Source organism: Budorcas taxicolor, chromosome 23 (assembly GCF_023091745.1).
Source record: "Budorcas taxicolor isolate Tak-1 chromosome 23, Takin1.1, whole genome shotgun sequence".
Taxonomy (NCBI): domain Eukaryota; kingdom Metazoa; phylum Chordata; class Mammalia; order Artiodactyla; family Bovidae; genus Budorcas; species Budorcas taxicolor.
This window is the reverse complement of record NC_068932.1, coordinates 22,697,159-22,714,153: the sequence shown is the minus strand read 5'-3', so window position 1 is coordinate 22,714,153 and position 16,995 is coordinate 22,697,159. Positions and strand designations below refer to the sequence as shown.

The window sequence follows — 16,995 nt, the reverse complement described above, 5'->3', positions numbered from 1 at the left end:
CTCGCAACAACTAAAATGGAAGTATGTTTGTTACTCACTTTACAGATGACAAAATAGAGCCACAGAGAGATTATGTAGTTTCTCCCAAGTCTGCCCTTTGTTAGCTAGAATTTGAACCCAGGCAATATAGCACTAGACTACATTCTTAACTGTGATGAAGACCTTCAAATAACCATTGGTCTAGGACAATGGTTCCCAAATAAGGTCAGTTTGCCTCTCAGGACACATTTGGCAATGTCTGGAGGTGTTTGGTAGAGAAGGCAATGGCAACCCACTCCAGTACTCTTGCCTGGAAAATCCCATGGATGGAGGAGCCTGGTAGGCTGCAGTCCATGGGGTCGCACAGAGTTGGACACAACTGAGTGACTTCACTTTCACTTTTCACTTTCATGCATTGGAGAAGGAAATGGCAACCCACTCCAGTGTTCTTGCCTGGAGAATCCCAGGGACAGTGGAGCCTGGTGGGCTGCCGTCTATCGGGTCGCACACGACTGAAGCAACTTAGCAGCAGCACCAGCAGGAGGTGTTTGGTCATCATGAATGGGGAGAGATGCTACTGACATCTAGCAGGCAGAGGCCATCTACAATAAAGAACTCTCCAGCCCCAAATGTCTGTAGAGCCCAGACTAAGAAACGCCGGCCTAAAGCCGAGGTTTCTAGTCCCAGTCACACAGTAAAGAAACAATTTTTTAAAAGTCATCTTTGGAAGATCCCTGCAACTCCAAGGTTAAGGATCTCTAGCCTAGCCATGGCCACTCCCTGCCCACCTCCAGCAGTGGTACATGGGAAACGCACTGGGGCTACGACCACAGGCCTGAAAGCTGTTTGGCTCCCAGGGGCCCATGAGGCTACTGGTCTGCAGGCTCTCCCCACTACCTCAGTGAACCTGATGAAGTGTCCCCCTCCGCCCTACCCCACTCATCTTTGAAAACGTTCTCAGGCTGTTCTTATTAAGGAATCCTGTTCTCCAGCCCACTGCTCCCATACACAGCAAAGACTCCAGGAATGGAAATAGAAATGACTGGCTTTAATCAGTTTGTGATGAGATGAACCTCACTGAGAGGTCATTTGGGGTTCAGGGGCACCCTGCAGCAGCTGGGGCATGCTACTCCAGGTGCGGCTGAAGCAGAGAATTCTGAGAGAAACCACTGGAAGGGGCAGGTAGGACTCCCAGTCCTGACCAGGCAAAAGTGGTTTCGGAGCCCACACAGGGCACCAGCCCCGGCCAGGTAGGAGTAATGGCCTCCATACCCATAGCAACCCCATATGACCACAGGGCGGGCCCCACCCTTCTCGGTCCTCTTCTTCTGCTCTAGAGGAGGAAGCAGGTCCCTGAGCACACACACGGCCCAGCCTTTGCCCAAGCTGGGCCAGACAGTCATGCAGGAACTTAGACCCCAGTGACACTCCGGCTCAGCCCCAAGTGCTCCCACTCTGCCATCTGTCCTCCAGGCAGGACTCCAGGGAGGCAGAAGTGCAGGACACAGGGCTGGCGGCCCCAGGGCTATAGGTAGTGTCCTCATCGGGGTGGCTTTGCACTCCCCTCACACCATCTTAATGTCCAGGGTCTGGGCCCGTGACAGGCTCTGGCGCTGGGCTTTGACCACGTGCAGGCGCCTCCCGTGCAGCGTGAACTGGGACCAAGTGAACAGCTGCAGCAGAGCACAGGCGATGGGCACCAGCACCAGCAGGTGGAAGCAGCCCTGGCGGAGTGCGGGGGCCTGTGCCGGGGGCGGAGCCGGGGGCTCCGGCCAGGGCTGAGAACTCCCCACAGGGGCCGGGGGGTGCCGCTGGAAGAGATCATGACCTAGGACAAGAGAGCCCGCAGAAAGAACAGGTCAGCCCTGGCCTCCAGAGTCCACAGTGCCTCATCTCAGATGTCACATGGACACGTCCAAACCCCAACTCTCAATTCCGCACCCAAACTTGCTTCTCCCCGGTTCTTCCTTCTTGCGGAATGGCACTACTATCCCCCCAGTAACCAATGTCTTCCTAGAGTCCTCAGTTAGCTTCACCACTCCCCAAGAGCCAATCCTTCACCTCCCCCAACTCCACAGCCCAAACCAAACACTTCTTTTCAGCCCCCAGCACCACCTGCCCCAAGCCTCCATCGCTTTTGCCACAGCCTCCCTACAGTCCACTCTCCAAACAGCAGACAGAGCGAACTTTAAAAAATGTAAATCAGACTAGGCCATTGCCCTACTTAAAACCTTCCCAAGAGCTGCACTGAGAATAACATCCAAACCCTGCCCTGACCTACAGAGCCCCTCTTCACTTTTTCAGCCTCATCTCCAAACCACTCCTGGGCTTCCCCGGTGGTGCAGTGGTAAAGAGCTCATCTGCCAGTGCAGGAGATGCAAGAGACTGGGGTTCGATCCCTGGGTCGGGAAGATCCTCGGGAGGAGGAAATGCCAATCCAAACCATTCCTGATAACCTGGGCTCCTGTACTTTCTTTTCTGCCTGTGATTTGCTGAGATCTTTCTAGACAATCCTCACCATTCAGTTCACATCCTGGGTGCCATCTCCTCAGGGTCTTTCCGGACCACACAGAGCAGCTTCTTAGCCACAGTGATACTTTTAGCAGTGCACTTATCACTGCCTGCTCTTCTGTTGAGCTGTTTAGTGCCGACCCCACCCCCACCCCAACATAGAATATAAGCTCCATGACAGCAAAGACCTTATCTGTCTTATTTTTTCTCTCTCTCCCTAGAGGCACCTAGAACAGCACCTAGCAGAGAAAGTATCCCATACATATTTGCTGAATGAATGAGTGAACTACTAAAAGATGGAACCCAGCTCCTCTGCCCACAGAGGGACAGGCAGAGGAGAGAAGACAGCCAGGGGCAGCCCAGACCCAGCCTCTGTCATGGCTGGTTGTCATTCTCTCTGCTTCACTCGACCCAGGTCCCAGGTTCATCAGCAGGTACACCAGGTATGCCCCTGGAGCCTCGAGCACCATGCCAGCCCCTGGGCCCTCACCTGTGTAGAAGCAGAGCAGCCAGGTGCCCAGCAGCGGAGCGAAGGTCTGGCCTGGCTTGGTCACCAGGGCCACCATGCCAAAGAGAAGCGCTGAGGCTGCCTGCTTGCGGTGATTCAGCACCAAGTCCTCATCCACCAGGTCTGTGACCACCAAGGTCAACAGCTTACAGGTGCCCTCAGTGAAAACACGGTTGCTGCCGGCGAGAGAGAACGGATAAGAATGAAGGGGGATGTGGGGGTTGTGGGAAACAGGTGTGGGGGCGAGGGAGGGGCAGGGCCTACCTGGCAATGAAGAGGCAGAGCAGGCCGGGGTGGTCGGGGCCAGCCAACAGCATAAGCAGGCTCAGGCCCAGCTTGAGCAGGAAGAGCCCCCGCACCACAGCGTAGACACCCCAGCGCCGGCACAGGGGCAGGAAGTAGAGGTTGTTGAGGTGGGGAGCGACGTAGGAGATGCCTGGGGAAGGGAGCGTGGCCTTGTCAAGGGGCGCTGCCACAGCCTCCACAACTGCCCACATTTTAACCATCAGAAATCAAAGTTTGCACTGATTCAGCACTAACTCGGTCCAGGCGCTGTGCTGAGTTTCCACATCCTTTTATTTAGTCCACGCAACCTTTTAAGGTAAGTACTATCCCTACTTTACAGATAAATGGAGACCCAAAGAGATGAAATAAAACACACCCAAGGCCACACAGGGAAGAAGCACAGTTAAGACTCGTTCCCACGCCTGTCAGGAGAGCAGTCGTCCCTTGTGAACGAGCTACTGCGCCGCATTACCGCTAGGTGGCATGACTACCAAGAGGACCACCATGAGGGCGGCCCTACCCACTCAAACTCGCAGAAGCTGCCTCCCTTCCTCTGGAAAACAGAGTGGGGGTGGGGCTGGGGGCTGGAGGTGCAACCCCAGTGCAGATTCTGCCCTCTGCCACCTGGGCCCCAGCTGGGAGGTGACTGTATCTGCAGTCAGTCTAGGGGTTCTGGGGTGCAAGCCTCTGTCCTTCCGGCCAGCACAAGGTACCCACTCACCCAACAGGAAGGAGCCCGTGGAGAGGGAGATGTGTTCTGACAACAGATGCTCCAGGAAGAGGGGAAAGAAGTTGCTGTTGAAGTGGCAGTGAAAGACCTGCAACCAACAGGGACACTAAGGAGGCTGGGAGGCGGGGTGAAGGGGAGCCAGGAACAACCAATAGGGGCACTAAGGAGGCTGGGAGGCGGGGTGAAGGGGAGCCAGGAACAACCAATAGGGACACTAAGGAGGCTGGGAGGCGGGGGTGAAGGGGGAGCCAGGAACAACCAATAGGGACACTAAGGAGGCTGGGAGGCGGGGTGAAGGGGAGCCAGGAACAACCAATAGGGACACTAAGGAGGCTGGGAGGCGGGGTGAAGGGGAGCCAGGAACAACCAATAGGGACACTAAGGAGGCTGGGGAGGCGCTGGGGAGGAGGGGTGAAGGGGAGCCAGGAACAGAGGGAAAACCAACAGACGTGGGGCGGGGGATGGGAGGGCTGCAGCAGGAGCCAGAGCGGCCTCTAGTTCCGTGTCCTTCAGCATGGAACATACCAGAACAAAACCTAAAACCAAATTCCTATGCTTATCTATAAAAGTTAGAAGGAATGATAACATCACCATTAAAACAACTGAAAGCTTTCTCTTGTAAAACTTATCAATGCTAAAACAAGCTTAATGACATAAAAACAATGTGTTTCTAAATTTCGCTGGCTTATATACTAATGTATTCTAGGTCTGGCCTGTGGTGTTTTAAAGAGTCCTCAGGGACTTCCCTGGTGTTCCAGTGATTAAGACTATCTACTTCCAATGCAGGGGGTGTGGTTTTGATCCCTGGTTGGGGAACTAAGATCCCACATGCCCTGCAAAAATAGAATTATACCAAAGTGTTCTAAGCATTGTGCGTGCTTAGTCACGTCCGACTCTTTGGGACTCCATGAACTATAGCCCATCAGTCTCCTCTGTCCATGGAATTTTCCAGGTAAGAATACTGGAATGGGTTGCCATTTCTTACTCCAGGGGATCTTCCTGACCCAGGGATTGAACCCATGTCTCCTGTGTCTCCTGCATTGCAGGCACATTCTTTACCCACTGAGCCATCAGGGAAGTCCACATATGCCCCGCAGAGTGGCCAAAAAAAAGTCCCCAAGGGAGCACCTCTCTCTCCTATCCTCACGTTGCAGGTGAGAACATGGCTGCTCCAAAAGAGAGAGACCGGCCTAAGATCACACAGGGAGTTAGGAGCTCAGATGCAGCGAGAATCCAGGTCTCTTAACTACCCAACTTGTATTCCTGCCATTCAGCCGCTCAGCCTCAGGGAAGGCCAGAACTGATTTCCCAGCTTCTGGGAAGGCAATTCCCTTGAGTGAGGCATTTGCAGCCATCCTATGAATGGGCATTGCTCCCATACCTGCACCAGGTCCATGCCCACGAACCACAGGAAGTTCCGGTGGCGTGCCAGCTGCCGGAGGTACTGGCCCAAGGTGATGCTACCTGCCTCCTCGCTGCTCACAAGCAGCTCTTCTTCACACAGGCTATGGGGCAGAGGGGAATCAAGAACAGCTTAGGCTGGGCCAGAGCCATCTCCCACCCCAGGCAGCCATCCATCAGCCGGGAGCCCCAGAGTGGCAATCAAGCCCAGCAGAGTGCTGGCCACTCACCCGCCATTCACAGCCACGGCTGGGCACCCCGGCTCCCTGCCGGCCGCCTCAACCTGCCGCCTCAGCAGCCGTGCGGCCCCCACAAAGCCCAGCCCGGAGCCAGTGGCCAGTGCCAGGCAGAAGGCGCGGAAGGAAGAGAAGTCCTCTTTGTTCCAGAAGGCGTAGGAGGCAAAGACAGACAGGGAGCCGGCCGCACTGAAGAGGGAGCAGTAGAAGTTGAGGTGGGTGCGGTCGTGGGCTGAGAGGGCCAGGTCGGCCAGCAAGGCATGATGGTGCAGGTCTACGAGCGTCAGGAAGCCGTCGTAGAGGCACAGGCACAGCAAGAACTGCAGCCCAGCAGGCGCCCAGGGCACCCAGAATGCCAGGAACGACAGTGCCAGCAGCGGCCCATGCCAGCCCAGTGCCCGCACCCGTGCCAGCACCACGGCCCGTGAGGAGAGCCCAGCGCCTGACCTGCCGGGGAGAGGGGGGCCGTTGGGAGATGCCCTGGCAGGCCCCACTCCCTGCCTGAACTCGGGAAATGAGAAGGCCCAGCCAATGGGTGGCAGTGGTTTCCCTTTCTTTCCCCACCCCACACACAGGCAGCGGTCCTCTAGCCCTGGGGAGGGGGAGGTGGGAGAGGACCAGTCCTGAGCTTTCCCAGGGAAACAAACCGGGGTTGGGAGCTGAGGAACCGACGGTCACTCAGCCAGCCGAAGAGGGGGTCATTGAGACTGTTCCAGAGGAGAAACACCGTCTGCAGGCAGAGGGGAGACGGGCAGGTGGGCTCCAGGCGGTGTCCTCTCCAGGACTTTCCCCACCCCAGTCTACTCGCCACCCCTCAGAGATGATGCCAGCTCTCCTGCCTCCAAACATGTGCTCAGGTTAGTCCCTCTGCCATAACCCACAGCCACTGCCCCCATCAAACTCCCACCGTCCAGGGCACTGCTGATAAATACACGTGAATATATTAAAAATCTGCAAACAGTGCCTGGCTCACAGGACAGAGGATGGGAGAGTTGGCATAATCCCCACTGAGGCCTCCAGCTCTACCTTTTCTTGCTGAATCTTGGTGGGCAAGCCAGCTTACCCTCTGCTCCTGGCTCGGTGGGACCCTACCCTGCCATCTGCCCGGCTCCCTCCCCGGCTGACTGCCCCGGTGCTGGCCTACCTCTCCAACCCAGAAGGCAGCTTTGTCGATCTTGTACACTGAGACAAAGGTGTCCACGTAGTAAAGCAGGAACACGTTGTGCAGGACAGAGACAAAGAGGGCCAGGGAGCCATAGACCACAGCTGTGGGCAGGCCCAGCAGCCAGGCCCAGGGTCCACCCAGCCTCATGGTGGCCAGCCCAGCCTCAGCCCCAGGAGCACCAAGGCATGCCCATGGCCATGGGCAGTCTGGCCATACTTGTCCCTGGGGAAGAAGGAGCCAGTTAGCTGCAGGGATCAGAGCCAGCCCTGCTCCTAACCCCAGACCTCTGAGTCATCTCACTGGGAGAAAGTTTGCACATAAAACAAAACTGGGGAATCGCCAATGGGAATCACCACTACTAGGGAGTAAAAGGAAACTGATAAAGGCGTGGGAAGAGAAGGCAGACAGCCAGCAAGTGCAGAGTCAGGTCGCATGCTAGGGCATCTTCTTTCATCCATACTCTAACCTGACACCCCTGGGCCTGGGCACACACTGTGCCTACGGTAGAATCTTGGGCAAGCTAGTTAACCCCAGCCTGTTTTCTCTTCTGTAAAAGGGAAAAGTGGATGATCATGGCTACTCAGAAGAATAAAAGGATTAAATGAGCTAACTCACAGAAAGTGCTCAATAAATGTTGGTGGTATCATTATCATCTTTATAAAACCCATACAACGTTTACAGGACTGTTCCAATATTACAGGAGAGCAACCCCAAGCTCAGAGATGGCTCAGTCATTTGCCCAAGGTCACACAGCATAAAAGTAGCAGACTTGAACCCTGGCCTGTCTGGCTCCGAAGCCTTTTTTTTGCCACTTGACCTCCCAAACTGGATTACTGTGGGGTGCTGGGTAGAATGGAGAGACCTGCTGTGATGTCAGGTTTCACAGGGATATAAGAGTGATAAGATATGATAAGAGTCCACAACTGCCCATGCACTTTGATTCCAGAAACCCCACCTCAAGGAACTAACCCCAAGAGAACATATACAGAGTTGTTCACAGCAGCAACTTCTAAAAACAGCCAAAATTTGGACACAGCCCAGGAACACAACAAAGGGGCTGGCTCAACAAGCCCGATGCTCTCCACAAAGGTCAAGTACGTGGGCAGTGTCAACACACGGGAGAGAAACTCAAGGACGTGTTACATGAAAGAACAAAGGACAACACACGCGGCTGCCCCAGACCAGGCCAGCTCATGCAGAGACCAGCAGGCTAGACGGACCACGGGTTTAAAAGGAAATAAAAACCCAATTCCTATTACAGCAGTGCTTCTCATACTGTAATGTGCTTCCACGTCACCTGGGGACTTGGTTCAAATGTCGATTTTTACCTTCGCAGGTGTGGAGTGGAATCTGAGATTCTGCCTTTCTAACAGGCTCCCAGGGGCCACCGATGCTGCTGGGCCATGACCACACTTTAAGCAGCCAGGCATTAAGTCTATCTGTCTCTTTTTTTAGATTCAAAGTTGTTGTTCTCTTTTCAGAAAAATAATCCCATGTGTGCTTGTCTGACCACCCCCCTTCTCCGCCCACCAGAGGGAATCTATGGGGGCTTTCTTCTCTCAAACTCCCTGTAGCTAGTTGAATTAGCCCCGAAAAGATAGGTTCAAGTTCTAACCCCCAGCACCTGTGAGTGTGATCTTCTTTGGAAAGAGCTTTACAGATGTAACCACGTTAAGATGAGGTCTGAATTGAGGTGAGCCCTAACCTAAGGACTGCTGTCCTCGTAAGGAGAGGGGAATCTGCACAGAGACACAGAGAAAGGGAAGACAGCCACGTGAAGATGAAGGCAGAAATCTGAGCGATGCGGCTGCGAGGCAGAGAACACGAAGAACTGCAGGTAGCACAAGACAGCCAGGTGGAGGCAAAGAAGGATGCTTTCCTAGAGGCTCCCTCCAGAGGGCGCATGACCCTGCTGGTGCCCTGGTGCTGGATTTCCACCCTCCAGGAACCGTGAGGTTGTTTTAAGCTACCTGCTGCTGCTGCTGCTGCTGAGTCGCTTCAGTCGTGTTCGACTCTGTGCGACCCCATAAACAGCAGCCCACCAGGCTCCCTCATCCCTGGGATTCTCCAGGGAAGAACACTGGAGTGGGTTGTCATTTCCTTCTCCAATGCATGAAAGTGAAAAGTGAAAGTGAAGTTGCTCAGTCGTGTCCAACTCAGCGGCCTCATGGACTGCAGCCTACCAGGCTCCTCCACCCACGGGATTTTCCAGGCAAGAGTACTGGAGTTGGGTTTGTGGCTGTTTGTTTCGGCAGCCTTAAAACTTATGCACCTCCTCAGAGGCTATCTCCTCTTGAAGCCCTCGTGACCCAAGCCTACCCACAGGCCTCATTTACATGTCTGCATGCTTGCACACACATATGCAGAACAGAAACTCCTGTTTCCCCATTAGAGTCAGGCCCTGGAGAACCAACTCAGACGCAGTCCCTAAGTGGCGACCCGCCCCCGACAGGCCCTGTTCTTGCCCCATGACTCCCCAGGGCTCTGCTTCCACGCCCAGCCTTCCAGGGCCTCTGTAGTCCAGCCTCTCCCGGCCAGTCCAGCCCAGCTTCCCGTGGACCTTCAAGCCTCCATCTTCTCTGGCCAGGCCTTTGTTCTCAAGGGCCCCTGCTACCAGAAGCGCCATCCACATCTCTTCGTTTCCATCTCACCCGTCATGGCCATTAGAACTCCAACTCCTCGCCCCTCATTGTGCCTCCAGCCCTGCACACATTCTTCTGCCTGCCTGCACTCCAACCTGACGGTGGGGTTCGCCAGCATGGGGCCTGTGTCCTCCCCCTCTACCTCCATCTCTGGACTCAGCCACCCTTGCTGTGGGAGTGACTGGCTGGGGAGATAGAGGCTCTGCGGGGAGAACAAGGAGGGACTCTCACAGGGTCCCTCTCAGGCTCACTGGAAGCTGAGGCGGTCACTCAAGAGGTCAGTATGTAGCCTCCCACCCCCGTGCCAGCTTTGTGCCAGTCCACATCTTAGTGATGGAGGAAGAAGGAGGAGGAATGGCCAAAACTACCTGCGTGGATGCATGCCATGTCACTTCAGTCGTGTCCAACTCGTGAGATCCTTTGGACTGTAGCCTGCCAGGTTCCTCTGTCCATGGGGATTCTCCAGGCAAGAACACTGGAGTGGGTTGCCATGCCCTCCTCCAGGGGAATCTTCCCAACCCAGGATCAAACCTGTGTCTCTTACAACTCCTGCACTGGCAGATGGGTTCTTTACCACTAGCACCACCTGGGAAGCCCGAACTTCCTGAAAGCAGCCGCTAAGTCTGTGAGAATCTCTCCCTGGCCAAAAGGATCCCGCCTTGTCCAGAAGCAGGACGATATCCATGGGGCCTTTAAGCCCCTGAAGAAGTATTTGGTGGGAAATATTGTTTTTTTTCCCACAGCTTTATTGAGATATAACTGACATACAGTAATCTGCACAATGGAGAGGTCTCTGGTTGCCTAGGGGTTAGGACTCCAGGCTTTCACTTTCGTGGCCTGGTTTCAATCCCTGACTGGAGAACTGAGATCCTGCAAGGCCCGTGGTACGACCAAAATAAAAAAAGAGAGAGAATAGAAAAAAGAACCCTTCCCTAGATAATAATACTCTGCACATATTCACAGTGTATAGTCTGATCAGTTCTGGCATGTGTATGCCTGTGAAACTGTCACAGTTGAGATCAGGAATATATCCATCACCCTGAAAGTTTCCTTGGCACTTTCCCAAGCAATGTAGTGGAAAGAAGGCATAAGTGGAGGTCTCCAAAGGCCCAACTCTACCATTTTCTACCCATGTGACCTGCAGCAATTTGGTTAACCCCTCCATGCCTATTTCCTGAATTGCACAATGAAGTCAACCTTCCTAAGGCTAGGGTCAGCAGTCAATGAGAAGATACTTCGACACGGTGAGCACAGTAAGTGCAGTGAGCACCGGGACTTCACAGACTATCACTATCAAGCCTCCCAGACCGTCCATATCCACCACACCAGGATGAGATGGGGATTCATCTAAAGGTGTTTTGTGCCCATAAAGCACAATGTAACATGTAAGAATTAAAGATTTTAAAATTTAAAAAATAAAAAACTTTAAAAAAAAAAAAAAAAAAAGCACAATGTATGCTTCTGCTTTTACCCTTAACTCAGGTCACCTCCTCTGATTCCCCAGGGTCTTTAAGAACTCCCCTCCCTCACCTCGAAAGCCTTTGTCCAAAGGAACTGAAGCCTGCTGGTGCCCCTACCCAGATGTCCAGTGACCTGCCCTGGTTACTGGAGAAGGTGGACTCTATAGGCAAGGTCCCCAGCTGCCGGCCACCAGCTCCCTGCACCCACACTGGGACAACAGTAGAGGAAAACCTCAAAGTGTGGTGAGGTGGAAAAAGTATGACTTTTGCCATCAGAAGAGCCTGGTTTTAAATCTCAACTGCACTTCCTACTAACTGCACCCACAGGTAAGGTCTGACCCTGTCTGAACCTTGGATTCCTCACATGCAAAATGAAAGTAAGTGCCTATCTTTACAAGAATGCAGGGAGGATTGACTGGTTTGATCTCCTTGCAGTCCAAAGAACTCTCTAGAGTCTTCTCCAGTATCACAATTCAAAAGTATCAATTCTAGTCAATCCTAAAGCAAATAAACTCTGAATGTCTATTGGAAGGACTGATTTTGAAGCTTCAATACTTTGGCAACCTGATGCCAAGAGCAGACTGATTGGTAAAGACCCTGATGCTGGGAAAGACTAAGGGCAGAAGAAGGAGGCAAGAGAGGATGAGATGGCTGGATAACATCACAGGCTCAATGGGTATGAGTTTGAGCAAACTCCAGGAGATAGTGAAGGACAGGGAAGCCTGACGTGCTGCAGTCCATGGGGTCGCAAAGAGTCAGACATGACTTAGTGACTGATCACCAACAAAGGGAGTACTAGTAAGCCCCAGAGCACCAATAGAAATATGCTGAGAAACTGGCTTTTTCTTAGGCTCACTTAGATCAGAGTAAGAGCAGGGGAATATGCAGGTAATCAGGTCCTTCTTGGGGCAAGGGAGTTTGAGGGGGGAAGAAAGCACAAGAGGTAAAGTCAGAGGAGGAGGGCCTGCAAGAAGCAGGAGCACAGACAATGTTCAGGGGTACCAGAGACAAACCCGTAAACCATGGACTAGATCTAGAGGCAAAGCACCATGCCCAGGTAAGCCTTTGCCCAGGAAAGAGAGCTGCGGGAGGAGCATGCAGGGTCACTCAACGGTTTCTCTTCCAAATTGTATTGCTCCATCAGTAACTTCTACCTCTGCTAGCCCTCCCCACCTGTTGGTGGTTTAGTCACTAAGTTGTTTCCGACTCTTGCAGCTCCATAGACTAGAGTCCACCAAGCTCCTCTGTTCATAGGATTTCCCAGGCAAGACTACTGGAATGGGTTGCTACTTCCTTCTCCAAGAGATCTTCCAGACCCAGGGATCAAACATGGGTCTCCTGCATTGCAGGCAGATTCTTTAAAATTGAGCCACCAGGGAAGTCCCACCTGTTAGGGAAATTAAATAAATAGTCCTGTTTAGGCTTCAGAGACAAGGCAGACCAGGTCTCTGACCTTGCTTCTAACCTGCTGGGATAATGCCCTGACTGTGCCTGCCTGGACTGCCTGCTGTGAGTGGAAGCCTTGTGGCACCATAGATAAGATAGGGGACAAATCTTGAAATTGTTGAGCCCATAGAGAGGCCCTGACCAACCAAGTCCCAGGCTTAACAACATTCCAAGTTTTACATGACAAAACAAACAGCATTAACATAAAACCAGAGCTGCTTTTGCTCACAGACTGATGATTATCAGTCTGCATCCAGGGATTATGAGTGGGAACTCTGAACTGTAATTTTTGAAGTCTCATCCACAAAGCGGACGGGATGCCTGGGACCTTTTCCCAACTGGGACTCCAGATGTGCTGTGTCATGGGACTTCCCAATGTTGTCTGAGTCTGGATGTTGGTCAAAACTCAGTTTGGTGATGTATCCTCTGCTGTTTCTTTCTCGTTTCTTTTAATGTCAGTATATCAAAAGTTAGATAATTCTCTAATAAATACTGGTATTTATTCGTATATAACACGAGGCTTATTTTGTTAACAAATCCTTTGAACCTAAGATGAAAGTGAAAACTTTCCGAAAACCACCACCCCCAATCCACCCCCACAGAGAGCAACAGCCCTGCCTCTCTTGGGAAGGAACAGCTTGGGGCCCACACTAGCCTAGCTGTATAACGAGACTGAGATGTCCTGTAACCTGCAACCAACTCCACCCTCACCTTGACACCATGAGAACCTGCTGGAGGCCCCACAGCCCATCCCCCACAATGACGGCAGGTATGGTCCCAGTAGTGCGACCTTGAGCCAGCCACTCCCTCCCTCAGGGCCTCAGTTTCCTCATCTATAAAGTGGGGATCTAAGCCAACCTCTTAGATTGCTGTGGGGCTGAAATGCATGAAGGTATATAAAGCACCAAGCCTAGTGCCTGGCATCTAGAAGACCCTCAGCAAAATGTAACTATTCTTTTTCTTTTTCACTTCTTTGAAGTTTGGCTTTATGATCTTTAAAGGATTTCAGTCTGTGTCTTCTGGCAAATCAAGGATTGAAGTTGTCTTTTCAGTACGAAACATTGATGCTTCTCATTGTCTGAAATATCCTCAGTTCAGTTCAGTCCAGTTCAGTCGCTCAGTCGTGTCCGACGCTGTGCGACCCCATGAATCACAGCACGCCAGGCCTCCCTGTCCATCACCATCTCCCAGAGTTTACTCAAACTCACGTCCATCGAGTCGGTGATGCCATCCAGCCATCTCATCCTCTGTCGTCCCCTTCTCCTCCTGCTCCCAATCCCTCCCAGCATCAGAGTCTTTTCCAATGAGTCAACTCTTCGCATGAGGTGGCCAAAGTACTGGAGTTTCAGCTTTAGCATCATTCCTTCCAAGGAACACCCAGGGCGGATCTCCTTTAGAATGGACTGGTTGGATCTCCTTGCAGTCCATATCCTACCATCTTTCAAATTCTTTTTTGAATGCCACCTCCAACCTTAGTTCATGTTGTTCCTTCCACCTAAAACTCTCTAGATGTAACTACATACCAGTTCTCAGGCATATAAGATATGGCTGGTTTTTACACCTATCATCATGTATCCTTACAACTTGTTCCTATTTCTATCCTTATCTTGTAAGTGAAGAAACCAAGGCTCTGAAGGATAAGTAACTGGCCCTAAATCACAGAGCTATTCAGTGCTGGAACCAAAATTCAAAACAGATGCTTTTGAGCAAAAAAAGGAAAAACCCTCAGCATTTCTCACATCACTTTGCCCATCACCCACCACAATCATTATCAAATCCTGCTTATCTGAGAAAGGGCCAGTTCAGTGGCATAAACGTTCTCAAGAACACCAAGTTAGGTGTTCTCTCCCTATTTCAGGTCCCTTGGCTGAATCCTCTGTATCAGGATCCAAAGGTCTCCCTAACCCTTCTCCAGCCTCCAAGCTCCTTATGGGCGGGGCCAGGTCAGACCTACCCCTTATTTCTACCTCTAGCCTCCACCAGGCTCCTTCACCACATATTGGCCTTTTAATTAATAGCCAGTGGGTCAATTTGCCCCTAAAAGGCTCATATGGACATCCCCAGCTCAAGGGGGAAAAAGCACCCATAGGAGGAGTGAGACCCCCAGATCCCACTGTCCCCCTCAACTCTCCATTCTGCTTGACTGTGGAAGTCAGAAAGAGGCAACCTGGGAAAGCCTGATGTGAAACAGGGACAGCAAGGCAACAGGTGAACAAAGAGGAACAGTGATAACAACAAAATGTAACATTTATTAAGCTTTCACCATGTGCTAAGGAAAACTGATACAATATGGAAAGCGAGCTCAGAACAGAGAGACACCAGATTAGGAAGGGCTTGGAAACCACACACAAGATACTCTCCTGAGGACAACAGAAAGGGGGGGTGGGCCGGGTGACAGAAAAAGATTTTTAGAAGGATCCCTGCCGCCCCGCATCTTTCAAAAATGCTCCCCTCTTCACCCCATCGGGCTCCTGGGACATAACTAGAAAAGCATGGAAACAAGAGCAGCTCCCTGATCTTTGAACCAGCCTATGGTGGGCAGGGAGCTGGTAAACTTGGGAGAGGGAACCAAGAGTGCCAGATAGGGCCCCCTGGGGTGAGGGGCTTCGGAAGGACTAGACACTGTATGAGAAGCAATTAGTATGGAGGGGAAAAAATCTACTAGTAAGCATTATTTGGAGTTGGGAGCCCTGGGTCAAGTCTGAACCTTATCACTAACTAGCTATTGACTAACTAGTTTATTCCTATATCTGCAAAGCGGGAGAAAAATTCCATTCCCTGTCTGTCCCCAGGGAGTATTAAATGAATTTTAAAGGTATAAAACCCTATGCAAATATTAAGGGTGTCCTTTTTTCAACAGTAACCTTTGAATTGTCTGCTGAGTTTCCTGTTTCACATCCCCTTTGTCTCCCTGTTCAGTCTTCCCACAACCCCTGGCAGCGCTGTTGGGGAGGCCCACCCTGGAAGGGTGCCCACTTACCATGCAGTAACTTTCTCTTAGGGCCTATTCTCTTTCTTAGGCTAGAAGTCAATTTCACCCTATTGGGAGTTGGGACCATTTCCTTGGAATGTCAATAACTTCACCCCCAAGACCACCCACCCGTTCCAAGCCACAGAGGAGTCTGGGATCAACCATGGTGCTGAACCATGTGGTGGCTCTCCAGCCTGTCTGCACATTAAAATCACCCGAGGAGCTGCTCAGTCATACCAAGGCCCAAGCCTCACTCCCGACCAATTAAATAAATTGGACTCTCTAGGGAAGGGGCCCAGCATCGGTGTTCTTTTAAAGCTCCCCTATAGGCTCTACTACATCACCAGGGTTAAAGGCCATTATGTTAATGAAATGGATCCCAGCCCGAAGCAGCCGGCGACTCTAGGGAGTCCTCTCTGCAAGAATTCCATCCTCGCCTCTTGAGCCCAAGCTTTTCCCACCCTGACCCAAGCACTTTCTCAACCCACAGCCAGATCACTTCAGGAACCCCCGAAGACAGCCCCCAGGACTCCCAGAGCAGACAGCACTCCTGTCCCCCTCGGTGTGTCCTTTGTGTCTGACTGGCCCCCAGTCCGGCCCGCTGCCCCTTAGCCCCTGCCGTCGGCCAGCCGCTCACCGCAATTGTGGCACGCGAAGCCTACTCCCACGGCTGCCGGGAAGCCAGGTGCCAGCCAGTGCGCCTGCGCGCGGGCCGCCGATAGCTTCTCCAGCCTCTTCTTCCGCCCCTACCCAGCGATTGGCTCCGCGCGGCTCCTGGGACCGCAGCTTAGGCAGGTGCTGGAGCCTGAGGCTGTCGCCGCCATATTTGTTATGGGCCTTTGCCCTTGGGGATCAAACAGAAGATGTGCATGCTAGCAAAAAAACGGGGCAGGTTGCCTGAATTCCTGACTCTCACCTCCACGAAGGCTTAATGTCACTTCAATTCAAATCAGCTGTTTTTCTGAGAGCTTCCCGTCCTCTGCACCCTCCTTCCTTTCTATAAATTCGGAGAATGAAGCGAGATCAGTGCCTCCCTTCAAGCCTTGTTATGTGACTGGATGCACAGCTGAGACAGATAAGGAGAGGGCGGTGGCACGACCTGGGACTCCCTGAAGCTGGACTGTGAGCCAAGAGTGGACACGCCCACCTTGAGCTGCTGTGGGCACCAGGATTCGGGTCACACGCAAAAGACCCTGAGAGAGCAACCAAGCGGCCCAACCTCCTTGTACTGTTAATAGTAAAATATGGGCTTCCCGGGTGGCGCTAGTGGTAAAGAACCCGCCTGCCAATGCAGAAGACTGAAGACACGCGGGTTCGATCCCTGGGTGGGGAAGGTTCCCTGGAGGAGGGCATGACAGTCCATTCCGGTATTCTTGCCTGGAGAACCCCATGAAAAGAGGGGCCTGGTGGGCCACAGTCCATAGGGTCCCGCAGAGTTGGACCCAAATGAAGTGACTTGGCTACTGAGCTCTTAGAACTTGCCCTGTGCTGTGTTAAACACTCTGTATGCATTATCTTTTGAGTCCTCACATTGTCATCCCTGGGAGCTAGGTCCTATTATCCCATTTTACAGATGAGGAAACTGAGGTGGGGAGAGATTCAGTGACTTTCACACAGCAAGTAAGCAGCCCAGACAAGCTAGAACACAGGTCTCTTGACTC

The 16,995-nt window shown here is 52.4% G+C and overlaps 1 protein-coding gene across 3 annotated transcripts; it reads right to left on the bottom strand.

The window, feature by feature from the left end:
* Positions 1 to 1,030: 1,030 nt before the first annotated feature.
* MFSD13A (major facilitator superfamily domain containing 13A) lies at positions 1,031 to 16,013 on the bottom strand. 3 transcript variants are annotated; one of them, XM_052660932.1, is made up of 10 exons: positions 15,972 to 16,009; positions 12,091 to 12,304; positions 6,795 to 7,037; positions 6,298 to 6,380; positions 5,645 to 6,097; positions 5,395 to 5,518; positions 4,005 to 4,101; positions 3,263 to 3,434; positions 2,981 to 3,174; positions 1,031 to 1,807 (listed from the first exon to the last, which is right to left on the bottom strand). In XM_052660932.1, the coding sequence occupies exons 3-10, from the start codon at positions 6,960 to 6,962 to the stop codon at positions 1,545 to 1,547; spliced, it is 1,554 nt and encodes a 517-aa protein (XP_052516892.1). In that variant the 5' UTR covers positions 6,963 to 7,037; positions 12,091 to 12,304; positions 15,972 to 16,009; the 3' UTR covers positions 1,031 to 1,544. The 3 variants fall into 3 exon arrangements, with proteins under 3 accessions (XP_052516892.1, XP_052516894.1, XP_052516893.1); XM_052660934.1 differs by having other exon boundaries at positions 5,645 to 5,839; XM_052660933.1 differs by lacking the exon at positions 12,091 to 12,304 and having other exon boundaries at positions 15,972 to 16,013.
* Positions 16,014 to 16,995: the final 982 nt, after the last annotated feature.

Excerpts from the sequence above, each read along its gene's own strand:
- MFSD13A (XM_052660933.1), bottom strand. The coding sequence starts at position 6,962 with ATGAGGCTGGGTGGACCCTGGGCCTGGCTGCTGGGCCTGCCCACAGCT. Across the intron at positions 6,098-6,297 it reads TTCCTCAGCTCCCAACCCCG|GTCAGGCGCTGGGCTCTCCT; the intron begins GTTTGTTTCCCT and ends TCTCCCCGGCAG. Across the intron at positions 3,435-4,004 it reads CACGGGCTCCTTCCTGTTGG|GCATCTCCTACGTCGCTCCC; the intron begins GTGAGTGGGTAC and ends TCCCTTCCCCAG.